This window comes from Ambystoma mexicanum, chromosome 2q (assembly GCF_040938575.1).
Source record: "Ambystoma mexicanum isolate Mex_15411 chromosome 2q, UKY_AmexF1_1, whole genome shotgun sequence".
NCBI classification, from domain to species: domain Eukaryota; kingdom Metazoa; phylum Chordata; class Amphibia; order Caudata; family Ambystomatidae; genus Ambystoma; species Ambystoma mexicanum.
The window spans coordinates 1,171,281,192-1,171,302,933 of NC_090924.1; the positions used below are offsets into that span (position 1 = coordinate 1,171,281,192).

The 21,742-nt window shown below is 47.3% G+C and overlaps 1 protein-coding gene across 1 annotated transcript in view; it reads left to right on the forward strand.

Annotated features, from left to right (window-relative positions):
* LOC138570025 (serum paraoxonase/arylesterase 2-like) overlaps positions 1 to 16,015 on the forward strand; it is a 405,975-nt gene extending 389,960 nt beyond the window's left edge. Inside the window, exon 9 of the mRNA XM_069648559.1 lies at positions 14,610 to 16,015. Within this exon, the coding sequence (XP_069504660.1) occupies positions 14,610 to 14,771 (162 nt within the window). The 3' untranslated portion in view covers positions 14,772 to 16,015. The remainder of the gene's footprint in view (positions 1 to 14,609) is intronic.
* Positions 16,016 to 21,742: the final 5,727 nt, after the last annotated feature.

Here is a 21,742-nt window from a genome sequence, read left to right on the forward strand (position 1 = left end):
CATTCTGCCCTCAAATCCCCATTAGTTAGACAGGGATTTGCGGGCAGAATGACGCACAAATCCCTGTTTTTCGGCACACAAATTCCATGAATCAGCCCCTATGTGTTGCTACTGGCTTCTGCAATTGTATTCACTCTCCCCTCTTGCTTCTCCACTCTTTTTGACTGCTTACTCTCTGTTCTCTCCTCCCCTCCTCTCTCCCTTTTCCTATCTCCTCCCCTTACTTTCTTCGATGCACTTACTCTATCAGAATTGTCCCTCGACCTAGTAGGATAGCAACGTCGTCTGTTGCCCCCCCATCCTCTTACTGTTCCCCCCCTCCCTCCAGCACTATCTAAAATGTTGTCAGGCCTAGTACGATAGCCGCTTGTTTTGTTCCTCCCCTCTCCCTCACCTTTTGTTTTTCTCCGGTTCTACCAGAAATGTCATCAGGCCTAGTACGGAAGTCACCTGTCTGTTTCCATTTCCTTCCCACTCTCCCCCTCCCTTACTTATCTATGTCTTAGCTCTTGCATTATCTGAAATGTCGTCAGGCCGAGTACGATAGTTAATTTCGCATCCTTACTGTTCATGGCCTGTAAGAATGTAATTGTTTTTTCCCTTGTTCCCTCCCTTGCCTTGAAGCGCTTTGAAACACACTGTGTGTAGGCGCTATATAAATAAACTATCATATCATATCACTGTATCAGGTTATTACTTCCTTTGCATCCTGAGAAATGCCTGATCTTAGAACAAAATGGGAAAAAGATCTGTGCCTAATTGACCCAGAAGATTGGGTGGCGGCATTGATGTTTCCTTGGAAAGTAGTGATCTCAGCAAAGCTCCAGTTCACACAAATATTACATAGGATATATTCTCCAGCATGGGATCTTACATGGATTCACATGCTCATGAACATATTGGTTATTTATAAAGTACAAGCGTCTATACAGCAAATAGTGTTTCAAGGTGCCACAAGACAAAAAAGGAGGGAGGGAACAGGGAAGAAAACCACAATAACGGTCCTACTAGGCCTTGTGTCATTCGGATCGTGCAAGTGCAGTAAGAAGAAGTGCAGGGGGGAGGCGAGTGGGGGGAAGTGCCTGTCATGGAGGAAGGGATAAAGCTAGGGTGGGAGGGGAGTGGAAGTATACAAGTGCAGGGGAGGGGAGAAGTAGAGAGCCCCTGGGGCTAGGCAAGTGCTAAGGAGAGACCAGGTTGGCAAGTGCCAGGGGATGCAGGGAGTGCAGGGACTGAGCACTGCATGCTAAATGTGAGGATGGGGGGTGGGCCAGGCTTGGTAGAGATGCACACCCTGCCAGGCTAGTCAGGGGAAGGGGGCCCAGAAGGGCAAGTGCATTTTAGAGGGCGCGTTCAGGGAGACCGGTGCTGGGTTAGACTGGGCGAAGAGAGCCTGGTGCCCTGTAGGACTCAGAAGGGACCAGGCAGCCAGTCAATGTGGCAGAGGGGGGCATTAGCAGTGGAGCGAGAGGGGGAGAGGGAAAGAAGAAAAGAAAAAAAGGAGTGTCTTGAGAAGCTTTGGGAACTTAAGGGGATATGGCTCAAGACTGAGAGAGGCAGGGAAGCCATTCCAGAGGGTGGATCCTACCAAAGAGAGGGATCTACCCCCTTTCTCTGCTTGGAAAAGTGTATGGCCTGCTTGACCTGTTGGAGCTAGAAGACCGAAGGGCTCTAGCAGGTAGGTATTTAGGGAGAGAGAGTTGGGTGTAGCTGGGTCACAGGCCCCAGAAAGCCCTGTGGATGATGCAGAGGGTCTTGAACTTGATCCTTGCAGCTACTCGGAGCCAGTGGAGAGATGTTAGGGCTGGAGAGATGCAGTCCCTGGGCCTGAGGCTAAGGATACGCCTTGCAGCCCTATTCTGGATAAGGTGAAGGGGCAAAGGGAGGAATAAGGCAGATTGAGGAAGAGGTTGTTGCATTAGTCCAGCCTAGAGAGGACCACAGCTCTGAAGACATTGAGTTTCAGGGGGAAGCTGAGGAAAGGGAAAATGCCTCTGAGGAGGTGCAGCTGAAAGTGGGTCTTCTTGGCAAGGTCTGCAATGTGAGGAGAGAAGGAGAGAAAGAAGGTGTTTAGCCTCACAGGATGGTGAGAGGAGGGGACCCATGGATGGCGGCCGCAGAGTAGGAAGGAAGGAGGGAGCAGGTGTCCCAATGGTAAGGGTCTCAGTCTTACTGGCATTAAGGCAGAGATAGTTAGCAGCGCACCATGCCTGAATCGCAGTCAGACAGTCAGGAATGAGAGAGGAAGAAGAGGAAGCAGTGGAGGGAAGCTTGAAGGAGAGCTGCATGTCATTCACATAACACTGGAAGTGAGGAGAGATAGTGGAGATCAAGTGGGCCAGAGGGGCAAGGTACATCTTTAAGAGCCACGGCGAGAGGATAGAGCCTTGAGGGACACAACAGGTGGAGAGTGTGGTGGAGGAGAGAAAAGGGCCCAGTTGAACCTGGGAAAGTCAGTCAGATAGAAAGGAGGTCAACCAGCCGGGTGCCAGGTCCATGATGCCAAGAGTATCACAGAGCTGATATATAAGGCTGGCATGATTGACCGTATCAAAGGCAGAGGAAAGATCAAAAAGGATGAGAATGGAAGGAGAGTTGGAATCGAGATTTAAGAGCAAGTCTTCACGGGTTTTCAGGAGTTTCGTTGGCTGCTCTGAAGACAGATTGGTGGTCGTGAAGACAATCAATGGCAATCGTCCTCCTCAGCTCAACCCCAAGTGGCCATCTTCAGATTTTCCCTCCCTCACCCTCTCCCATTACCTCCTTTTACTCTTCCATTCGTGTGATGCATTTTCATTTCCGAGTGGACCTTTTTGATATTAATGCAGTAATCTTGCATGACTCCCCCGTGATTTTCCTGATAAACTGAAAATGTTTAGCCCCAAACGGGCTCCCCAACCCACCCCCAACTCCCTCACTTCCCATGTTGGACTCTTTCCTCCTCCCCATGTCTAGCCTGAGGTTAATACACTCCTTATCCTGCTTCAAATAGAATTTCCAGTACTTTTCACGTTCAGCTTCCTCTGTATCAGAGCCTCTCTGCTGCAAAGCATCATGGTAGATATAGAAAACATTTTATTGGGAGCAAGCGCATCCGCTTCTTCATTGAATATTTCAAAAACGACTGGATGGATTTTACCCAAACCAGCCAAAACCACGTCCGTGGCGCTGTGTGCTCAAGTTGTTGCGTATTTGGTCCAAATCAATGGAGTGTTTATTGCACTACTGGTGTTCAATTTAGGTCTAATTTAGGTCCTTTTTCTGTATAGCAAAAGTATTTGAGTAGGCTGAAAATAGCGTTTGACATTTCTAGACAAACCTAGCTACCCAGTGCCTACCTCTAAACCGTTGTTGATTGTATCTATTTTGTTAGTCCATCTCGGTTCTGCTTCAGTCAGAATCTTTTTGATATTGCTGCTTCACAATGGTACCATGATGTTTTGTAAGAGTAAACATTTAAAGTCATTCAAACTGTGTGGTACATCCACAAGCTGAGCTGGAAGAGCCTTTCCGGGTAAGGCATTTCGATTGGATGAAATATCCTCTCTTAAATACAATGTCTGGCTTCTTGGTCTTCTTTTGCTGCCTATGCATGTCATACACTTTACCGGCTTTATTGTTGAACTCTGTTGGCCTTTTGTTCTGGTTTTGCCTAGTCTTCTTTAAATGGCTTAGCTCATGTTGTGTATCTTCCAACTGGCTAATTATTACCTGCACTCTCTCGTAACGCAAGGAGTCAGGGTGTACAGTTTGGGAAGTGATCAATTCAGGACATATGCCTTTTATAGTAACTGATCAAAGACAGGATCAAACTTGATGGTACTTTTAAAGTTATTTATTCACCACACGACCCAGAGCTCCCTCCACTTTCACCCTCTCTCTCTCAACCGTCAGTCTCACGCTCCACACACCATCCCACGATCCCTTCATTCTCATTCACTTCCCAACACTCCATATTCCATACATTAGGCACACCGAAGGAAGGGCCAGCATAAGAAGAACATAACAAATACCCCCTTTCCCAACCTAAGAACACAAATGAACTAAAAATACAAAACCTAAAATACTATTAAAAATATATGAACATTTGCAGTACAATTGACAACTAAAACAAATCATGTAGAGAAAGAAATATGGTTTTTCACTATCAGTTCATAACGTAGTCCTTTGACCATGCTGGGGGTTTCCTAACCCTACTCCTCGAGATACTAGACCTATCATTCACATTATTCTCGCCCACTCTTTTGGAGTCACTACCATGCTCTCCTCTCATCCAACCTCCTTGCATTCCACACTCTTCCTCAAACAGCTCAATGCCATTCCTCCTCTTACTTCTTTCCCCTTCCTCAACACCCACGGTCGCTCCTTGCCATCTCCACCTACTCACTCTATCCAGATTCCATATAGAACCATCTTGCATCCTAACAGCATTCTTGAACACCTCCTTGACCCTCAAAGCTCACAGGCGTGGAGTACTTAGACTCCCCCTTTCTCACCATTCTCCCCTTTCATATTCTGACAAAATCACCGGGCACCACTTCCATTCCAAAAGAACGCTCAGTCCTACTAAAATCCAAATTCCTAACGTTACCAACCTTTGGTCTCCTACAATTTACCCATACCGGATTAAACACAGTGTTGGGTTCCCTGCCTCTCATCAACTCAATCTGTGATTTACCTGTATCCGCCCTAACAGATGTCCTGCAACTCCACAACTTCTCCTCTAGGGCCTTCTCAATCGACATATTATTGCTCAAAGCTTGTTCCACTGCTTCCACAATCTCCCTGATCTCCACTAACCCCTTGGTTTGGGGATGATAATTGGCAGAAAATCTCCAGTCAACACCATTATCACTAATAATCACCTTGGGATATCCCTCTCTTCTGAACACATGTTGCATGAATCTAATAACCTCATGGATGTCAACTCTATTTACCATTTTAATGTCCATCCATCTAGAGCAATAGTCTACCATTACAATTAAAAACATCCTTTCTTTTGGCATATTATCATAAGGACCCACTATATCAATACCAATCTGCTCCAATGGCTGTTCTGGTTTATGCATAGTAATAGGCGCTGTTTTCAACACCCTGAAACTTTTGTCAGAATTTTGATAAGACCAACAACAACTCAAAAACCTCTCTACCATGAGATCCACTCCGGCCCGCCAATATTTGGAGCGAACATTGCGCTCTGTGCCAGAAGATCCCGGATGCGCCGATGGGCTTTCAATATTACCCCCTCCCTTAGAATCCGAGGCGGTATCAATTTGTCTCCCCTCAATAATAAGTCATCTTCCATAGAGCATTCGTCCTTAACTTCCCAAAATGGAAGACAATTTTCATCTACTAGTCTCTTATCTGGCCAACCATTCCTAGTATACTCTATAAGTTTACATAAACTTCATCCTCTTGAATATCCTGAATCCACTTCTCCCTAGAAAGGACTTCCAAAACCACAGCAACACCTCCTACATCTTCAACCTGTTCTGCCTCCTCAATATTGAGAGACAATCTCAAAAGAAAATCAGCAACCTGATTCTTCTTCCCAGGAACATATTCTACTTCAAAATGATAATCTTGCAATTTCAAACTTAACGTAGCTATTCTGGGAGATGCCCTACACATTCCTCGCACCAACAATACTTCCACCAACGGCTTATGATCGGTACAAACAACAAATTTACTTCCCCAAACATATTTTATGAAATAATTTACTGCCCACACACAAGCTAGCATCTCTCTCTCAATTACAGAATACCTACTCTCTATCTCTGTTACTGCTCTCGACGCATGACATATGACCTTTTCATTTCCACTCTCCGAAACCTGTGAAAGAACTGCTCCCAAACCAACCCCACTAGCATCTACAGTTATCGTGGTTTGGTTTCCAAACACAAATCCGCCCAGATCAATAGACTCACAAATGCTTCTCCTGATGCATTCTGCTGACTTTTCACACTCAGCATCCCACTCAAACTTGGCTTCCATTTTTAGTAACTTTCTAATGGGTTCCGTTATGCTGGCAAAATTCTGTACAAATTTGTTATAGAATTCGCAAAGACCCAAAAATGATCTGAGTTCATCCTTACTCTTGGGATCAGGTGCCTCTTTAATAGCTTTCATGGCCTCCAGTTTAGGTCTATAACCTTTCCCACTAACCACATGTTCTAAATACTCAACCTCCACCTCTTTAAATGTACATTTCCTCTTCTCCACTTTCAACCCCTTTCAACCCCTTTTCAATTAATCTTGACAACTGTAACCTCTCATCATGTTCACGTTACCCTCTTCCAAACACATTGATATTATCTTGGTAAACTAATGTGCCCTTAACTCCTTTAAGTACTTGGGTCATGAGTCTTTGAAACTCTGTTGTACCGGTACAACCCAAATGGTGTGATAAATGCAGTAAGATCTCTGCAGTCTTCTGTAAGACTAATTTGATCATATGCATTAGATAAGTCCAACGTGGTAAATGTATCCGATTCTTCGATTCAGTTCAACATCTCCAAAATGATAGGCAGGGGATACTTGTCCACCAATATGTTCTTATTCACATCTCTGAGGTGCACGCAAATCCTCAACTTCCTGTTCTTTTTCGCCACCACAATTGGACTCACCCATTGAGATGATTCAATTGTCTCTATAACGTTGTCCTTTTCAATTTTGTTCAACTCTTGTTCAACTCCATCCAACAAAGCAAATGGTATAGGCCTAGCTTTGTTATGCGCAACGGGCCTTGCTCCCAGTTTCAACACTATCTTGTGGGCATAGTTTTTCAATAACCCCAGCCGCTTCTGAAATACGTCACCAGTGACCTCTGAGTTCCCTTCCACACCAGGACTGCTGCTGCTCTTTACTAACAACACAGGTTCTTATTCACATGGATCTAGTCCTATTTTCAGCGCCGCTTGATCCCTCCAACCAAGTATTTTCACACTCTTTTTAGCTATATAAACCTTGACATCTGCTTGGCGATCCTTGAACTGAACTGCACTCTTAACCCTTGAATCCTCCGGGATTCTTGATACCTGATGGACGCAGCTTCGCTTTCAGTCCTTCATACGCCAATCTTTCCCATGTCTTGCTTGTTATTATGGTGTACGGGGAGCAACTGTCCACCATCCCGGAGAGCTTCCAATTCTCCAACAAAACATCACAGTGCGGACACTTTAATTCCTTGCCAGATGGTTCACGAACCACCACTACTCTCTCTTCATCTGACTCCTCATCATCCTGTATCACCGACACCCTATTCTTATTCCGACACACCACTGCAAAATGTCCCCTCATCCCACAATTCGCACAGGTCTGATTGATCGCCGGACAGTTCCTTGAATTGGGGCATAGTGTCCCAATCTGCCACACTTATAGCATCTGTCCATGTCTTAGCCCTCATTCTTGAACCAAGGCTTTCTCATGTTTCCCTTGATTTCTTTACGAACTTGCTCTTTAGGCTTATAGCTTCTCCTATTTGATTCATCAGTTTCTTCTTTTTCTCTTTTGCTTCTGACCACACTCACAGAGGAGTGCGCTCCCACCTGTTGGGCTGGCTTAGCCTGACTCGGTCCGATACTTTGAGTTTGATTTACTTCCATTTTCTTGCTCTTCAACTCTTTCCAACAGAGATGAGTGCGTTCCACTCTTTTAGCTATGGCCATAGCTTCTGGCAATGTGGGGTTACCCACCATCCACAACCTTTCTTGTATCAGCGGGTCTATTGTGTGTATAATAATCTGGTCTCTGGTGTGTATAATAATCTGGTCTCTAATCAGCTCATCGAGAGTAATGCCTGTGCTGAAACGGCAAGTCTGAGACAATTTCCTTAGAGCTGACACATACTCTTCAATTGATTCTTCCTCCTTTTGTGCTCTTGTGTAAAAGATGTATCTGTTTATTGCTACATTTACCTCTGGAGCATAGTACCTGTCCAATTGCCTTAGTGATCTTTCATACTCATCCACATCACCAGCTTCATCTCCTGACAATTCAGCTAACTCTCTTTATTTGTGCTGTCCTACAAGCCCCAATGCATGTAATAGCAGCAACGTTTTCTTCTGTGGAGACTACCCATCTTGTTCCACTGTCTTCATATAATTTTTCCAGTATGCCCTCCATTCTGGCCACATCACACCCAGTTGCCCTGGATTCGGTAAAAAACTTTCTGGGGGATGCACTGTTATTCCTTGCATCCTTTCTCTTTTCTATATTTACATGTCACGACCCTCAACCCTGATCCCCACTGGCAAGCCCATTGGCCAGGTGGAATCAGGGCTCGGATCACTAATAAGGCCTGGTATCCACTTCTCAGGCCCTCTTGGGGCCAGTCCTGGCGCCTTTGGCGCCAGGCTCATCAGTAAGGAAAGACATCTGCTTGAGGAACTACTTTATTTAGGCTTTTAACCAACATGGAGGCCTCCACATAGCTTGGTTCGTAGAACCAAGCTATGCGGTCTAGTGTTTCGGGTGTGGTGGCCTAGGGACTACTTTACCTGGTCTACTTTACAGTGGCTATTTAAACCACACCCAAACAAGACAACACGCTTTGCGTTACTTTGCTTCTAGCAACGTGACGCTCACCGTGTCCAGCTTCCTCACGAGCCTGGTGAATTCCGGACCTGCACAAAAACCAAGAACATCGTTAGCAGCAGAATCTTACCTACATTCATCATCCTTCACTGCTCGCAGCTCATGGGCAGCTCTGTTGGTGGAGTTCTCCGCCCGGATCGAAGGACCTGAGAAAAGGAGAAAGACATCATTAAAGGAGGTAGTGGAGCATTACAACCACAAAGCGCTTAAAGACTTACCTGTTTGGTTGCTTTTCGGCCGGCATAGCTCTGGAACTCCATATGCGCTGTGAACTCACCGTGACCTACGAAAAGAGAAAAGCACAGGTCAGTGAGGACAAGACATCGCTGCGCTACGCAAAGCGCCTCCTTACCGCATCATAGCGCTATAGCGCACCATCATCTCCCGGTGAGAACCAGCATATCCAGTTCTCCAAGCGGACACTCCACGCTCCTAGGGAGATAAAAAAAGAGACATTTAGAACAGAGAAAAGGCATGCAAGAATGACGACGCCATCAATCGCAATACGACCTACCTGAAAGACACTACAAGGGCAGTAGTCAGTGAAGTAACTGGACCGCTCGCGCCCACAAAAGACAACGCGCCCTTGCCCAGAGAGCAGGACGGACAGCCTACCGATTCCGACAACCAGGTGAGAAGAGAACCTGGAGGGGCTGGAAACACAAGGGAGGTGGGGGAAAACTTACCCTGGTCGCCCAGTCCTAATATAGCCTTCATTTTCAGGCGAAATCCCATCGACACCGAGACCACACCAGGGAATCATTGGGAAGGGCACCAACGACCAACTGGCTGGGTGGCGTCCCCGTGGATACCAGGTGAGCGTAACATTACTATTTACTCCCCTTCTTAAAAAATGTTCAAGTCTCTCCATATTTTGTATGACCTATGTTTGGCAACGATAAGGAGAGAGAAAATACTGTGAGGAGGAAGATGTGGATTTATGATAATTTCTGCCTGACTTCAAGATGGCGGCATGTTTCCCTGACGCTTTAGGGTCCTTTCCTCTAATGTTTGTGATAATGCGATTTCCTCTTATCAACCAATTGCCGGTGCACGCACGCAACACATTAAGATTAAAATCATTTGTTTCATCTGCTTGCGGCCGCCGCTGCTGCTATTTGCTTCGCTGTGCTCTCACTCCATACTTGTGGGCTCAATGACTCTTGGCCTGGTGGATCTGCTTGGAGGAAGCATCTGTCCTTCTGAAGCTGCTTTCCTTCGCTTCGTGCATGGGTTCAGCTGAGCCATCCTCATCGCCAAAATGTAGTAACTGATCAAAGACAGAATCAAACTTGAAGGTACTTTAAAGTTGTTTATTCATCACACAACCCAGCGCTCCCTCCGCTTCCACCCTCTCAATCTCAACCGTCAGTCTCACACTCCACACACCATCCCACGAGCCCTTCATTCTCATTCACTTCACAACACTCCACATTCCATACACACACACACCGGAGGAAGCGCCAGCATAAGGAGAACATAACACCTTTGTTTATTTTTAATTGTATTTATATATATTTAACAAACCGTCAATTCATTTGAACATATGAGTTCATTTCTTGCATATGTTGCCAGTAGAAGTATACAAAAATAGAAGAATCATTGGTCGGTCTGCTGTGCGTCACCCAGTTCCGAAGGGCACGTGGCAAGCTATAAAATCCATCAGTGGGGGTCATTCCGAGTTTGGAGGTAAGTAACGTCCCTTACCAGCATGGCGCAAATAGCGTGTCCGTGCTGGCACCAGTCCGCTAATAGAGGACTATTATGACTTCGCGGGCACAAGCTTTACGCCATGCCGGTAACGTATGTAGTGCCATGCCGCAAAAGGCTCCCAAAAAGCCCTTACCGGCATCAAGCGTAGCGCAGATAACATGACCAACATTGTTCAATGCGTCATTAGTGGTGACTGTAAATAGCGGTGACCGTAATTAGCGGTCATTGCACAGGAGCAGGAAGGAGCATGGCGGCCATCTTTAAAAACACAATCCATTTCCATCCTCACCACGCAGGACTCCTGGGACCTTGCTGATTGTTTGAAAACATCCACCTCCAAGACCACAATGCCTAAGGCCCTAAAGAAGGTAGCTGCCCGCCTGAGACAGGAACGTTTCAATGAGGATGAGCTCTAGATGCTGGTGGAAACACTGCACGAGCATGCTGCCACAGTCTTCTCTAGCAACATGTGGAGAGAGGCAGTGCTAAGGAAGAAAGAGATCTGGGCGCAGAAGGTTAGTGCTGTGGACAACACACCACGCACAGTAAAAGAGTGTTGCAAGCGTTGGGACAACCTGCGACTAAGGGTGCGCAACATCCTCTCTGTCAATCGCAGCCAGGCCATGGGAACAGGAGGAGGGACCAGTTCCCCGATAAAGCTCATCCCATGGGAGGACATATGCGCAAGCATGATTGGGACGTAATCCATCGAAGTTGTAGGCGAGATAGAGTGTGGCACCACAACATCGGGCGATGGAGGTGAGTGTCCAAAGTAAACACTGCTGTGCCAAATCTGATGAAAGTCAACCCCAATCTCAGTTCGAAGAGTCAAGCTATGGTCGCCCACACACACACACACTCCCCGCAAAGTAGGCCGATGCATCACAGACACATGCAGATGCCTGGTGCAAGGCAATATCGGTCATGACACATACCACACAAAGTAGGAAATTCCATGAGGCACACAGCGTACATGTCCAAAATAGTATGCATGTCAGACAGCACTGTTCCTGGCCAACATGAGTGACGCTGACATATGCCTGCATTAACCACCCATGTATCCAATGACGTGCCCTTCCAAACACAAATGCCTATTACCCCCAATTGTGTGGATGAGCAATTGTCCCAATGTATGTATGATGCCTATCAAAACATCACTCATGCTGTCCCTCTCTTCCACCCCCACAGGCACTGACCATGACAGCGATGGGCAGGACGCAACCCCTGCACAGGCCACACCCCGGAAGAGGTCCCAGGAGGACAGCAACCAGCCGTCAACCTCGAAGGGACAAGCCAGGGGGCGTTGTGTACCAGCATCCAAGCCACTCCAGATACCCATTGCACCTGTGCCACCAAGGCCCATGGAGGGCACAGCACCACCACCACCTCGACCCACTGGTCGGCCTGATGACACATGCGGGGCACCACATTCGGAGGAGTTGAGTTTGGCTGGGGAGGTGGCAGCCACAGCACCCCTGACTGTGGATGACACACAGGAGGACATCTGGGGCACCATGGAGGACAATCTATCGGATGTGGTCCATACCCCAACTCAACTTGTATCCCCCCAAGTATCATCGTTCGATACCGGGAACGCCACCACCCCAGAGCAGTCCGGTCATGAGCACACAGAGGGACACTTCAGTCGAGTTTTCAGGGCTGGGGAGGCTGAGCAGGCTCAGCATGACAGCCAGGGGCACAATACCTCCACAGGTGCACCCGCAGTGCCGCAGAGGGCTGACCTGCTAACTTCCCTTGTGCGTGAGTTCGTACAGGACAATAGGCTGGCCAGGGAGGAGTGGCATACGGAGTTAGCTGCACTAGGCCGGTCCATTACGGACAATACTGCCTCCATGGTGAGATCTTTCTCTGACAACACCAGCCGCCTCTGCGAGGAGGCCTCGGCCCTCTGGCAGGTGTTATGCTGCATCACGGATGCCATGGAGGCAGGGCACCCCGCCACACAACCTCAGCAGGTGGCCACACCGTCATCCTGCAGTTCCACGCAAACGAGCCCGCTCCACAGGTCGGCCCGTACACAGCGGCGCCAAGACATGCTGCCCCCTGGGCCAGGGTGGTGCCGAGTAATTGACATGGCAGCCTCATGTAGGCTTCGGGGACTCAATGGGACTTGTGTGGGGGAGTTGTGGGGTGAGGGGGAAGGGGGAGAGGGTGTGTGGGGGAGTGGTGGGGAGAGGTGGAGGGGGGTGAGGGTGTGTGGGAGTTGTGGGGGAGGCGGAGGGGGGTGAGGGTGGTTGAGGGTTTTGTCACTTAAGTTTACTTTGTTACATTTAATACACCGGTTATGTGAAAATCAAGACCTGAGTGGACATTCATCATTGCGCATGTGTCAATTTTTCAGTTACAGTGCATGGTGTAATACCCACACACCCAGTGCCCTCTGTCCAACCATCATGTCACCCTCTGCTGCCATGTGTGTCACAAATATTGTGCAATCACGGACTTGCTCACAATACGCCCCTCCTGTGCATCGCCACCGCGATGATGTCCAGTCACATCTTCTTCCTCCCCTTCATCATCACCAGGTGGTAGCAGTTCAATGTCAGGGGGCAGGGGCACGTTCCGGCGGATGCACATATAGTGCAGCTCGACACATGCCATGATGATCTTGGCCACCTTCTCATGCCTGTAGTGGAGTGCCCCACCCGACCGGCTGAGGCAGTGAAATCGTGCCTTCAACAGGGCAAAGCTCTGCTTGATGTCCACACGAGTACGGGAATGGGAAAAATTGTAGTCCTCCTCGTGCCTGTTCTGTGGGTTTCGGACAGGGGTGAGGAGCCACAGCTTCAAGGGATAGCCACTATCACCTGCATGCGAGGCAATTAAAGGTAAATGTCATGTGAATAATGAGGGACAGCTGTACAAGTCACACACGCCGGCAGATTATCATTGGTCACATGCACATGTCCCTGGTTGTATGCAAACTATTTTTTGGCCCTCAATGTGTCCTGTGCCATGGAATTATGGTGTGGGTTGCATCTTCAAGATGATACAGGGTGTGCTCTGCTGTGTTGTAGCTCATGCATTGTGTACGCATATTGCTGTGTTTGTGTGAATTTGGTGATTTGTTGTGTTGGGTAGGATTTTCTGATGGTGAGCATTGGCAGTAGCCTCTGCAATTTTTGGCATTATGCGCTGATTTTTCCCATGGTGACATGCAGAATTTCTGTGGTTGATCCGGGATAATGTGCACCACAATGTGTGAGGATCTTGCTTGCGCCACCTTCCATCTCCACCTGTTTGTGGTGGTATAGTTTGTGATTGCGTTGAACCTCCTTCATGGCATGGAGGCCACCTTTTGCTTCTAGTATCTCCAGGGGAGTCAGTGGTAGAGATATGTATTCCGTTGTGTGCTTGAGGTGGAGCACCGACACTACCTTCAGTAGCGGGGGGATGGCGGTGCATATTTCAATGAGACTGACAGTCGTATATCATGTACACAATGTTGTTGATGGTGTCACGGTCCAGACTGTACGGGGTGTGGTTGTGCTGCGGGGATGGGTTGGAGGGACTGGCTCTGATGTTTGGGATTGGGGGTCGCATGCGTGGTCAAGCTGGCTGCACTGGTGGGGCATGCAGGGCCTGTCTCACCCTCCTTCTCCTGCTGCGTCTCCTCTGTGGTGCCTGCTGTTTTCGTTGGTGTTGTTGCTGGTGTTGCAATGCATGCAGGTCCTCCTGCTGAAGTGTTGATGCTGCTATTGTATTGATCTTGGTGTGGTAAGGGGTGTGGTGTGTGGAGGTGCTCATTTTGTAGTGGGGCAAACTCCATTGCCTCCACCTGTGCTGATTGTGTGCACCTGTGGCATTTGCGATCACTGCACTTTACGGTAGGTCTGCGATGCCGGTATTTACGGCATGGCTGTAGGCACTTTTAACGCCTTCATGAAGCCGTAATTTGCATGTCCGCTTACCTTGTGATCTACTCCAGTTTACGGCATGCCGCTAATGCGCATTAGCGGCATGGTAGTTCGTGTGCCAGCGCCCAGACCGTTATTAACGGCACCGTACTTTACGATGTCGTTAATAGCGGTCGGGCTTGTCAGAATAGCCCGTAGCGGTATTCGATGCCGGTATTCCTTTACCAGAATCGTTGTTCCCTCAGCATCAACCTCGGAATGACCCCCAATGTCCCCTCTCGCGCCTATTCCAACCATGAATTCAGTGGAACCCTTAATTGTTTCGATGAAATGTCATCCAAGCAAATGTAAATTTTACTTAATGTGCAATATTGAGTGTTCTTTACACATATTCACCTATAAAACCTGATTTTCTCTTTTTAGGTCATTCGTGTTCAGAACATTCTTTCTGAAACTCCTGTTGTAACTCAGGTATATGTCAACAATGGTTCTGTGCTGGAAGCATCTTCAGTTGCCTGTGTCCATGATGGAAGACTTGTTGTGGGCACAGTGTTCCATAAAGCCCTCTATTGTGACCTGGACTAGACCTGGACTAGACCAACGCTGTGAGTCGAGCTAGCCAGCTACAGTCACTTGAACAACATCATTAATGCTACCTGGGTTTCTTGTGTGACATGGCTTACACAACGGCTGTGGACTGCAAGATACAACCGCTCTGACCTAGACTACATCACTATTATTACATGAACTTCTGATCTAGAGACCTGCAGTGTCCTTACCAAGACGTCTGTTGTGGCCTGAATAGGTCCTCTATTGTGATCCCAACAAGTCCTCTGGTGACATCTGAATGAGTTCCATGATGTGACCAGGGCTATACGTCTGCTGCATTGCGGGATAGGCCTTTGCTGCTACCTGGGTTCACCCTCTGCCATAATCTTGGTTAGATGCTGCGACCAAGAACAATCCTCTGCTTCAATTGGAACTAGACATATGCTTGTAAGTGGACTAGACCGCAATCTGCTTTGCACATCAGTTTTGTTCTGGCCTAGACAGATGCTTTTCTCTAGACCAGACTTCTGCTTTCATCTGGAGTAGACCTAGCATCGTAACTATATGCCTGCTTCTCGAATACCCCCCTGCTTTGATCTTCTCTAGGCCCCTGCTTTGATTTCGACTAGACCTTTGCTTTCGACTAGACCTTTGCTTTCGTCTGGAATTGACCTCTGCCTTGATCTGGACTAGTCAACTGCCATTATCTGGACTAGAAAGATGCCTTCATCTGGCCTAGAACTCTGCTTTCATCTGGACTACACCTCTGCTTTTATCTGCTTTGATCTGCTCTAGAGCTCTGTTTTGATCTGCTCTAGACCTTTGCTTTGTTCTGGACTAAACAGCTGCCTTCATCTTGACTACCCTGATACTTTCATCTGGACGACACCCCTGTTTTGATCGTGACTAGACCTCTGCTTTCATGTGCGCTAGATCACTGCTTTAATCTAGACTAGACCTACTTTAAGCTAGACTAGACCTCTGCTTTCATCTGGACTAGACCCCTACTTTAATCTAGACTAGACCTCGGCTTTCATGTGGACTCGATCACTACTTTAATCTAGACTAGAACTCCGCATTCATCTGGACTAGACCTCTGTTTGTTCTGTTCTAGATCACTGATTTCATGAGAACTAGACATCTGCCATAAGCAGAACTATGCAAACAAGGAGGGCACAATGAATCATGCAGACTGATTTGTATAGCACCTTTCTGAAAAGCGTAGGCTGGTTGAAATGTGTTTCAGTGATTGAATAAAGATGAAGCAATCATATAACAAAGTAGATACACCAGGCACATAAACAAGTGGCTCATAGCCGTTGGTTTGAAAAGACATTTGCTTCATGGGGTGTTTGGGATCAGAAAGGAAGGAGGTGACATCTTCTCATACATAGGTAAAGTAGCAAATTGTCGGTAAGCATAATTTCTCTTTGCGTCATGTGCTATTGCTACACTATCGTGATTTGGGAAACATTCGAAAGTCCTGCAACCACATTGAGGAACAATGTTGCACGCAGAGTCCTTTCCAAAGGCCCCATTCGAATAATTTACAGAGGTGCAGAAATATATGGTAACCTAACGAAGTCAAATCTACCTGTTTATGTTATGTGTGGTAGCTATACACAACGCCCCAATTCAAAGTATATAATGTCTTAGATTTATATTTGTAAATGAAACTACAGTTTCATAGTTGAAACCTTTATACTGTAACTCATTAAGTAATTGAAGTCAATAATGTAAATTGCTTAATACAGACTTGCCTTTACGTCACATTTACTCTGTAGTAAAGGGTACTTACACGTGTTTAACTGGAAAGAAAAATCCTTTGCCATAATTATTTTATTTTAAGAGGGATAAAGTACCCTCTGCAATGCATCATAAGCATGTTGCAAGTTAATGAGCAATTCTGGGACTGTATGGAGGATCCAGGCAGAAAAATGTGTTTGCCAAGTTCAACCTTACCCCTTCTCTCCCTTGCTCCACAATATGTCATATTATGCTCCCTGTAAGGAAGGATAACCTCCACCGGAGACTATTTTATTATGCCACTAGACACACTCATCTAATGATATGATATGATATGATATGATAGTTAATTTATATAGCGCCTATACACACTGGGCCTCATTACGAGTAAGCCGGTCCGGAAAGAACGGTGGTGGTAAATCCGCCACCACCGTTCTTTCCGGACCAGCTGATTAAGAGTCCTGCAGGCGGGATGTCTCACTCCCCCCAGACCAGTGAGAGTTTAACACCACCTGCCTGCAGGCGGACATGGAAACACCGGCACCATTATAGCATGGTGCTGGTGTTTCGACTTCCCCATTTGCATGGAGTCCTGTAGGACTCCATGGGAATGGGGATTAACAGAGTTCCGCCTCCGGAATTCCTGGGTCATCCGGATTGTAATGCCCCGGTGATTACCGCCAGACTCGTAATGAGGCCCAATGTGTTTCAAAGCGCTTCAAGGCAAGTGAGGGAACAAGGGAAAATACAATGACATTCTTACAGGCCATGAACAGTAAGGATATGAAATTAACTATCGTACTCGGCCTGATGACATTTCAAATAGTGCAAGAGCTAAGACATAGATAAGGAAGGGAGGGGGAGAGTGGGAAGGAAATGGAAACAGACAGGCGACTACCGTACTAGGCCTGACGACATTTCTGGTAGATCCGGAGAAAAACAAAAGGTGAGGGTGAGGGGTGCAGAAAGGGAGGGGAGGAACAAAACAAGCGACTATCATACTAGGCCTGACAACATTTCAGATAGTGCTGGAGGGGGGGTGTTGAGGAAAAAAAACAGTAATGGGAGGGTGGAGGAAACAGACGAGGTTGCTATCATATTAGGTCCAGGGACAATTCTGATAGTGTAAGTGCATAGAAGAAAGTAAGGGGAGGAGATAGGAAAAGGGAGAAGGGAAAGGAGGAGACAACAGAGAGTACGCAGTCAAAAAGACCGGAGAAGCAAGAGTGGAGAGCGGAAACAATTGCAGAAGTCAGTAGTAACACATAATGTTGCAAGCCAGGATACAAGATGAAGATGGGAACAGCATGATTCTGGGCCACCATGAGTACAAGATACAAAGGAAGAATGACTTTCTCAATCTGTGCATTGAAATGTTATCTTTTTTGCATGGATGCCCATGGTACTAATTTGTGAGCATACGGTATCCCATCATTTGTAAAGAGGCAGTATTTGACTGTGCGTTAAGCAAATAGGGGAACGTTTCCCTAGTGTGCATCAGGTCGGCAAGCAGTGTTGGAGTAGTGAAGTTCCTTGTCAGTTTCTGCTTGTCACCTCTCAATGTCCCAGTAGAATAGTAGTATAGACATTTAACAACTTCACACTTTTGACATATAGTCTTTCTTCCCTGTGCAGATGAATGGAATATATTTGCAATCCATGCATTGTAAATAAATCAATGTAAATACTTGAAACAGAGCAATCAAAGTTAGATTGATTTGAATGGAGAAAAATTGAAAGAAGATAAATCATTCAAAGCAACCAAGAGTATGATTGTAGCTTTATTTTCTCCATCCAGAATCTAGCCCACAAGCACCAAAATGCAAATTAGCAAAGTAATATGAACTTCCAAAAAACTCCTCTCAGTATTATAACTGTTCAGCAGTTGCCAGATATAGAGATGAAAAAGTAGTGTCAAGAGTGATGAGCCTTGTGGCACTCCGCATGTCAAAGATTTAGAGTCTGAGACAAAGGCATTCAGATTTATTGGCTGTGTATGATTGTTTATACAAGATTGAACCATCTAAGGGCATCGCCAAGGACTACCTGACTACTTAGTCTGAAACATAAGATCTGGCGGTCATCGAACTGTGCCATCAGGTCTAGGTCTAAATGTATCAAATCACAGGCCCAGCCCCCATTCATTCTTTCTCTCAATTGATCTAAGATCAGAATCCTCTATGCTGTATTTGATGCACCACAAGTCAATCTAGTTGTTTTGCCAAATATGTATGTAAACTCCTACCTGACAAAAGTGGGAGGAAGGTTGTCCTGTAAGGCACATGTTTGCTTACCGAAAGAAAATGAAGTGGTTTCCCCCCAGGCTGGAGCTTTGGTGAAGGGTCCCTCAGCGAGTGTGCCGTGGAGGGGCCCTCCATAAATAAACCAAAAGTCTTGGGCATATAAAGTGGTTCGAACCGAACGCCATTAGGACAGTTGAAAAACAACCCGACCTTCATTCGGGAGGATCAGTCTGTTGCTCTGATTAGCACCTCATAAAACTATACCTGTTTGATCCTGCATACTCTTTTATTGTGATGCCCTGTTACGGAGAGGGGCACTGCACACCAGAGTCCCCGCTATAGAACGGCCTCTACTAAAAAGGTGCCAAGAAGGCTGCCACTAATCCAGTACGTGCAGTGCCCCCTTGGCAACATTGTGCCGCTAGAAGAGGAAATATGCAGGGCTGCACTGGGGTGATGGTGCAGCGACCCAAGTGAGCACGAGATGTCACCGGAAGATGACAGTGGAGCCGGTCTGGTGGCAGTGATGGCAGCACTGCAGGAGGCAACAGGGCACTGCATTCTGAAAAGACCTACCTCCGACCCATCACGTCAGTGGTGATAGCTATGATGTGCCATGGGGACACGGGACACAGCAAAGAGCAAAACAGCACCGCATGTGGGCGAGACCTGCAGCAACAGGGAGTGCCAGCCCCTCCCAATATAACACCATGAACCAAAGTTACAATGCCCTGCCCTAAAGGAAAGAACTGATGGGTCGTAAGAGTGGCTGACTGCAACAGCCACAACTCTGCAATTAAAGAAAGTATTAGGTATATATATCATTTAACAAGACGTTTATGTATTTAATTCATTATTTATTGGTTTATTTGTCGATATGTTTATAGGTAATTAATATGCTTTATTTTGGGGAAGGACTAGGGGTTAGGATACGATTGGGAGTAAAGTGCCCTGGCGTGATAGGGTAGGTATAAATGTCGGTCTGACATCGACCGCCTAGGATGAGGGACCACCCACCCAGGTCATCCTCTTGGACCACTTTCCAGGGGAGGGGCATCGGACAGGTAGGAGGGATCTGTCCTGTCACCTCATTATGCTGGTCTCGCCATGACCCTGATCAGAGACCGCTATACTGAGAATCACGCCAGGGTAAGAGTCCTATAGGATGTTAAGAGTTACTATTGTTTAAGCAATAAGACCCGAGCTGCTGGGCTGGTATGCAGCAGTAGCGGCCTGAAAAGGTGCTTGTGCGCTGCTCATAACATATTCACAGAATTTTTGGAACTGGCAGTCCTCTACAATCCAGAGGACAGCCCACATTGCATAGCTACCGCACAAAAGGTGGCTGGAAAGGACAGCTGGCAACAAGGAAGACACACAGAGCTGGAAGGGAGCAAGGGCATGCTGAATACCACCGTACAGTAATGTGAGGTATGTGCACTGCCCACCCAAGTCAGGTTTGCGGTCTCTGAGCCATAAGGAGGTGCCTGTGCGACCTGTAAACATGGCGGGAAGTGACAGAGAGGCGGAAGCTGCGACTGTGGTGGTGAAAGCACAACAGGGATCTTTGTTACCCATGCAAGAGTTTGATGTGTCCGGTCCCCCTTCGAAGTTGGGCCCAAGATGGTTGCTATGGATAAAAAAACTTGATATGTACTTTACAGCGACTGCAATAACCAATGACGATGCGAAGAGGGCCACTCTTTTGTACTCGGCAGGTCTGGATGTCCTACGCATATATGAATCCCTGAACCTACAGGTAGTCACCTATGATGCCGTCAAAACTGCTCTGGAAAATCACTTTATACCGCTCTCTAACGTCGACTACGAGAGGTTTCTCTTCTGTGGGGAACAACAGCGGGAGGAGGAATCACTTGATCAGTTTTGCGCTCGACTGCGGCTCATGGCCGCCACGTGTCGATGGGACAATGAGGAATCGATGATTAGGAATCAAGTACTCCAAGGGTGTGGCTCAGGCAAACTACGAAGGCAAGTGTTGAGGGAACCGGGCTGGACCCTGCAACAAATCCTAGACAGTGGTAGAACCTATGAACTGGCGGAGTCGAGAGGTGCCAAGATGGACGCAGCAGTGCGTCTTGGGAAATCGGAAGAGGCATTTGCTATAAATAAACAGACTGCGTCGAAAGACAAGTGGGGTCAGAAACGACAGGAAACTCGTCCCCCAACAGGGTCTGGATCTATCTGCCAGTATTGCAGATATGATTTGCCCCACTCTGAAGAGTGTCCGAAGTCCGAAGTGTCCGAAGTGGCCAAATCGAGGTCATGTGGCCGGTGCAACGGACCCGGACACTACGCCCGAATGTGTCGTGCCCCAGCTCCCGTGTCAATACAGAGGGGCCCGGCCAGGGTACGAGGGGGTGGTTCGAGAAGGCAGAGGAGCATTGCGGCTTTGGAGCAAGAAATGCAGAGACTTCAGTTAGCTGAGGAGGAAGAGGAGGAGGAAGACGAAGTATTCTTCATCTCGAGCATCGCCACTGGGGCGAGGAGTAAAGGACAGCCCAAATGTTTTGTGAACATTCAAGGGGTGCCGACACAAGTGCTAATTGACACAGGGGCCTCAGTGTGCGTGCTTGCCTCGGAACATTACCAGAAGATTCTGGGCCCTCCCGCGCTGAACATTTCGACGGCGAGGATTTTCACGTTTGGCGGAGACATTCCGCTCCCCATCAAGGGTGTGTTTGTAGCACCTGGATCCAGGGGCGGAAAGACCATAAAGGCCCGATTTTTCATTACAGATGTGAGTCCCCACTCTGTACTCAGCTGTGCGGCATCCGAAGCCCTGAACTGGTTCACTTTGCACTAGAGGTCTATCAGGTGGATATTGAGACGCTGCTGGACAGGTTTGCGGGCATTTTTGAAGGAGTTGGGAAGTTGAAGGCGTCCCCGGTACGTCTGCACATTGACGACACGATCAGACCAACAGCCCTCAAGCACAGGCGGATTCCGTTTCATCTTCGAGAGAAAGTGGAAGAAGAGCTCCGGTCGCTTGTCAGTATG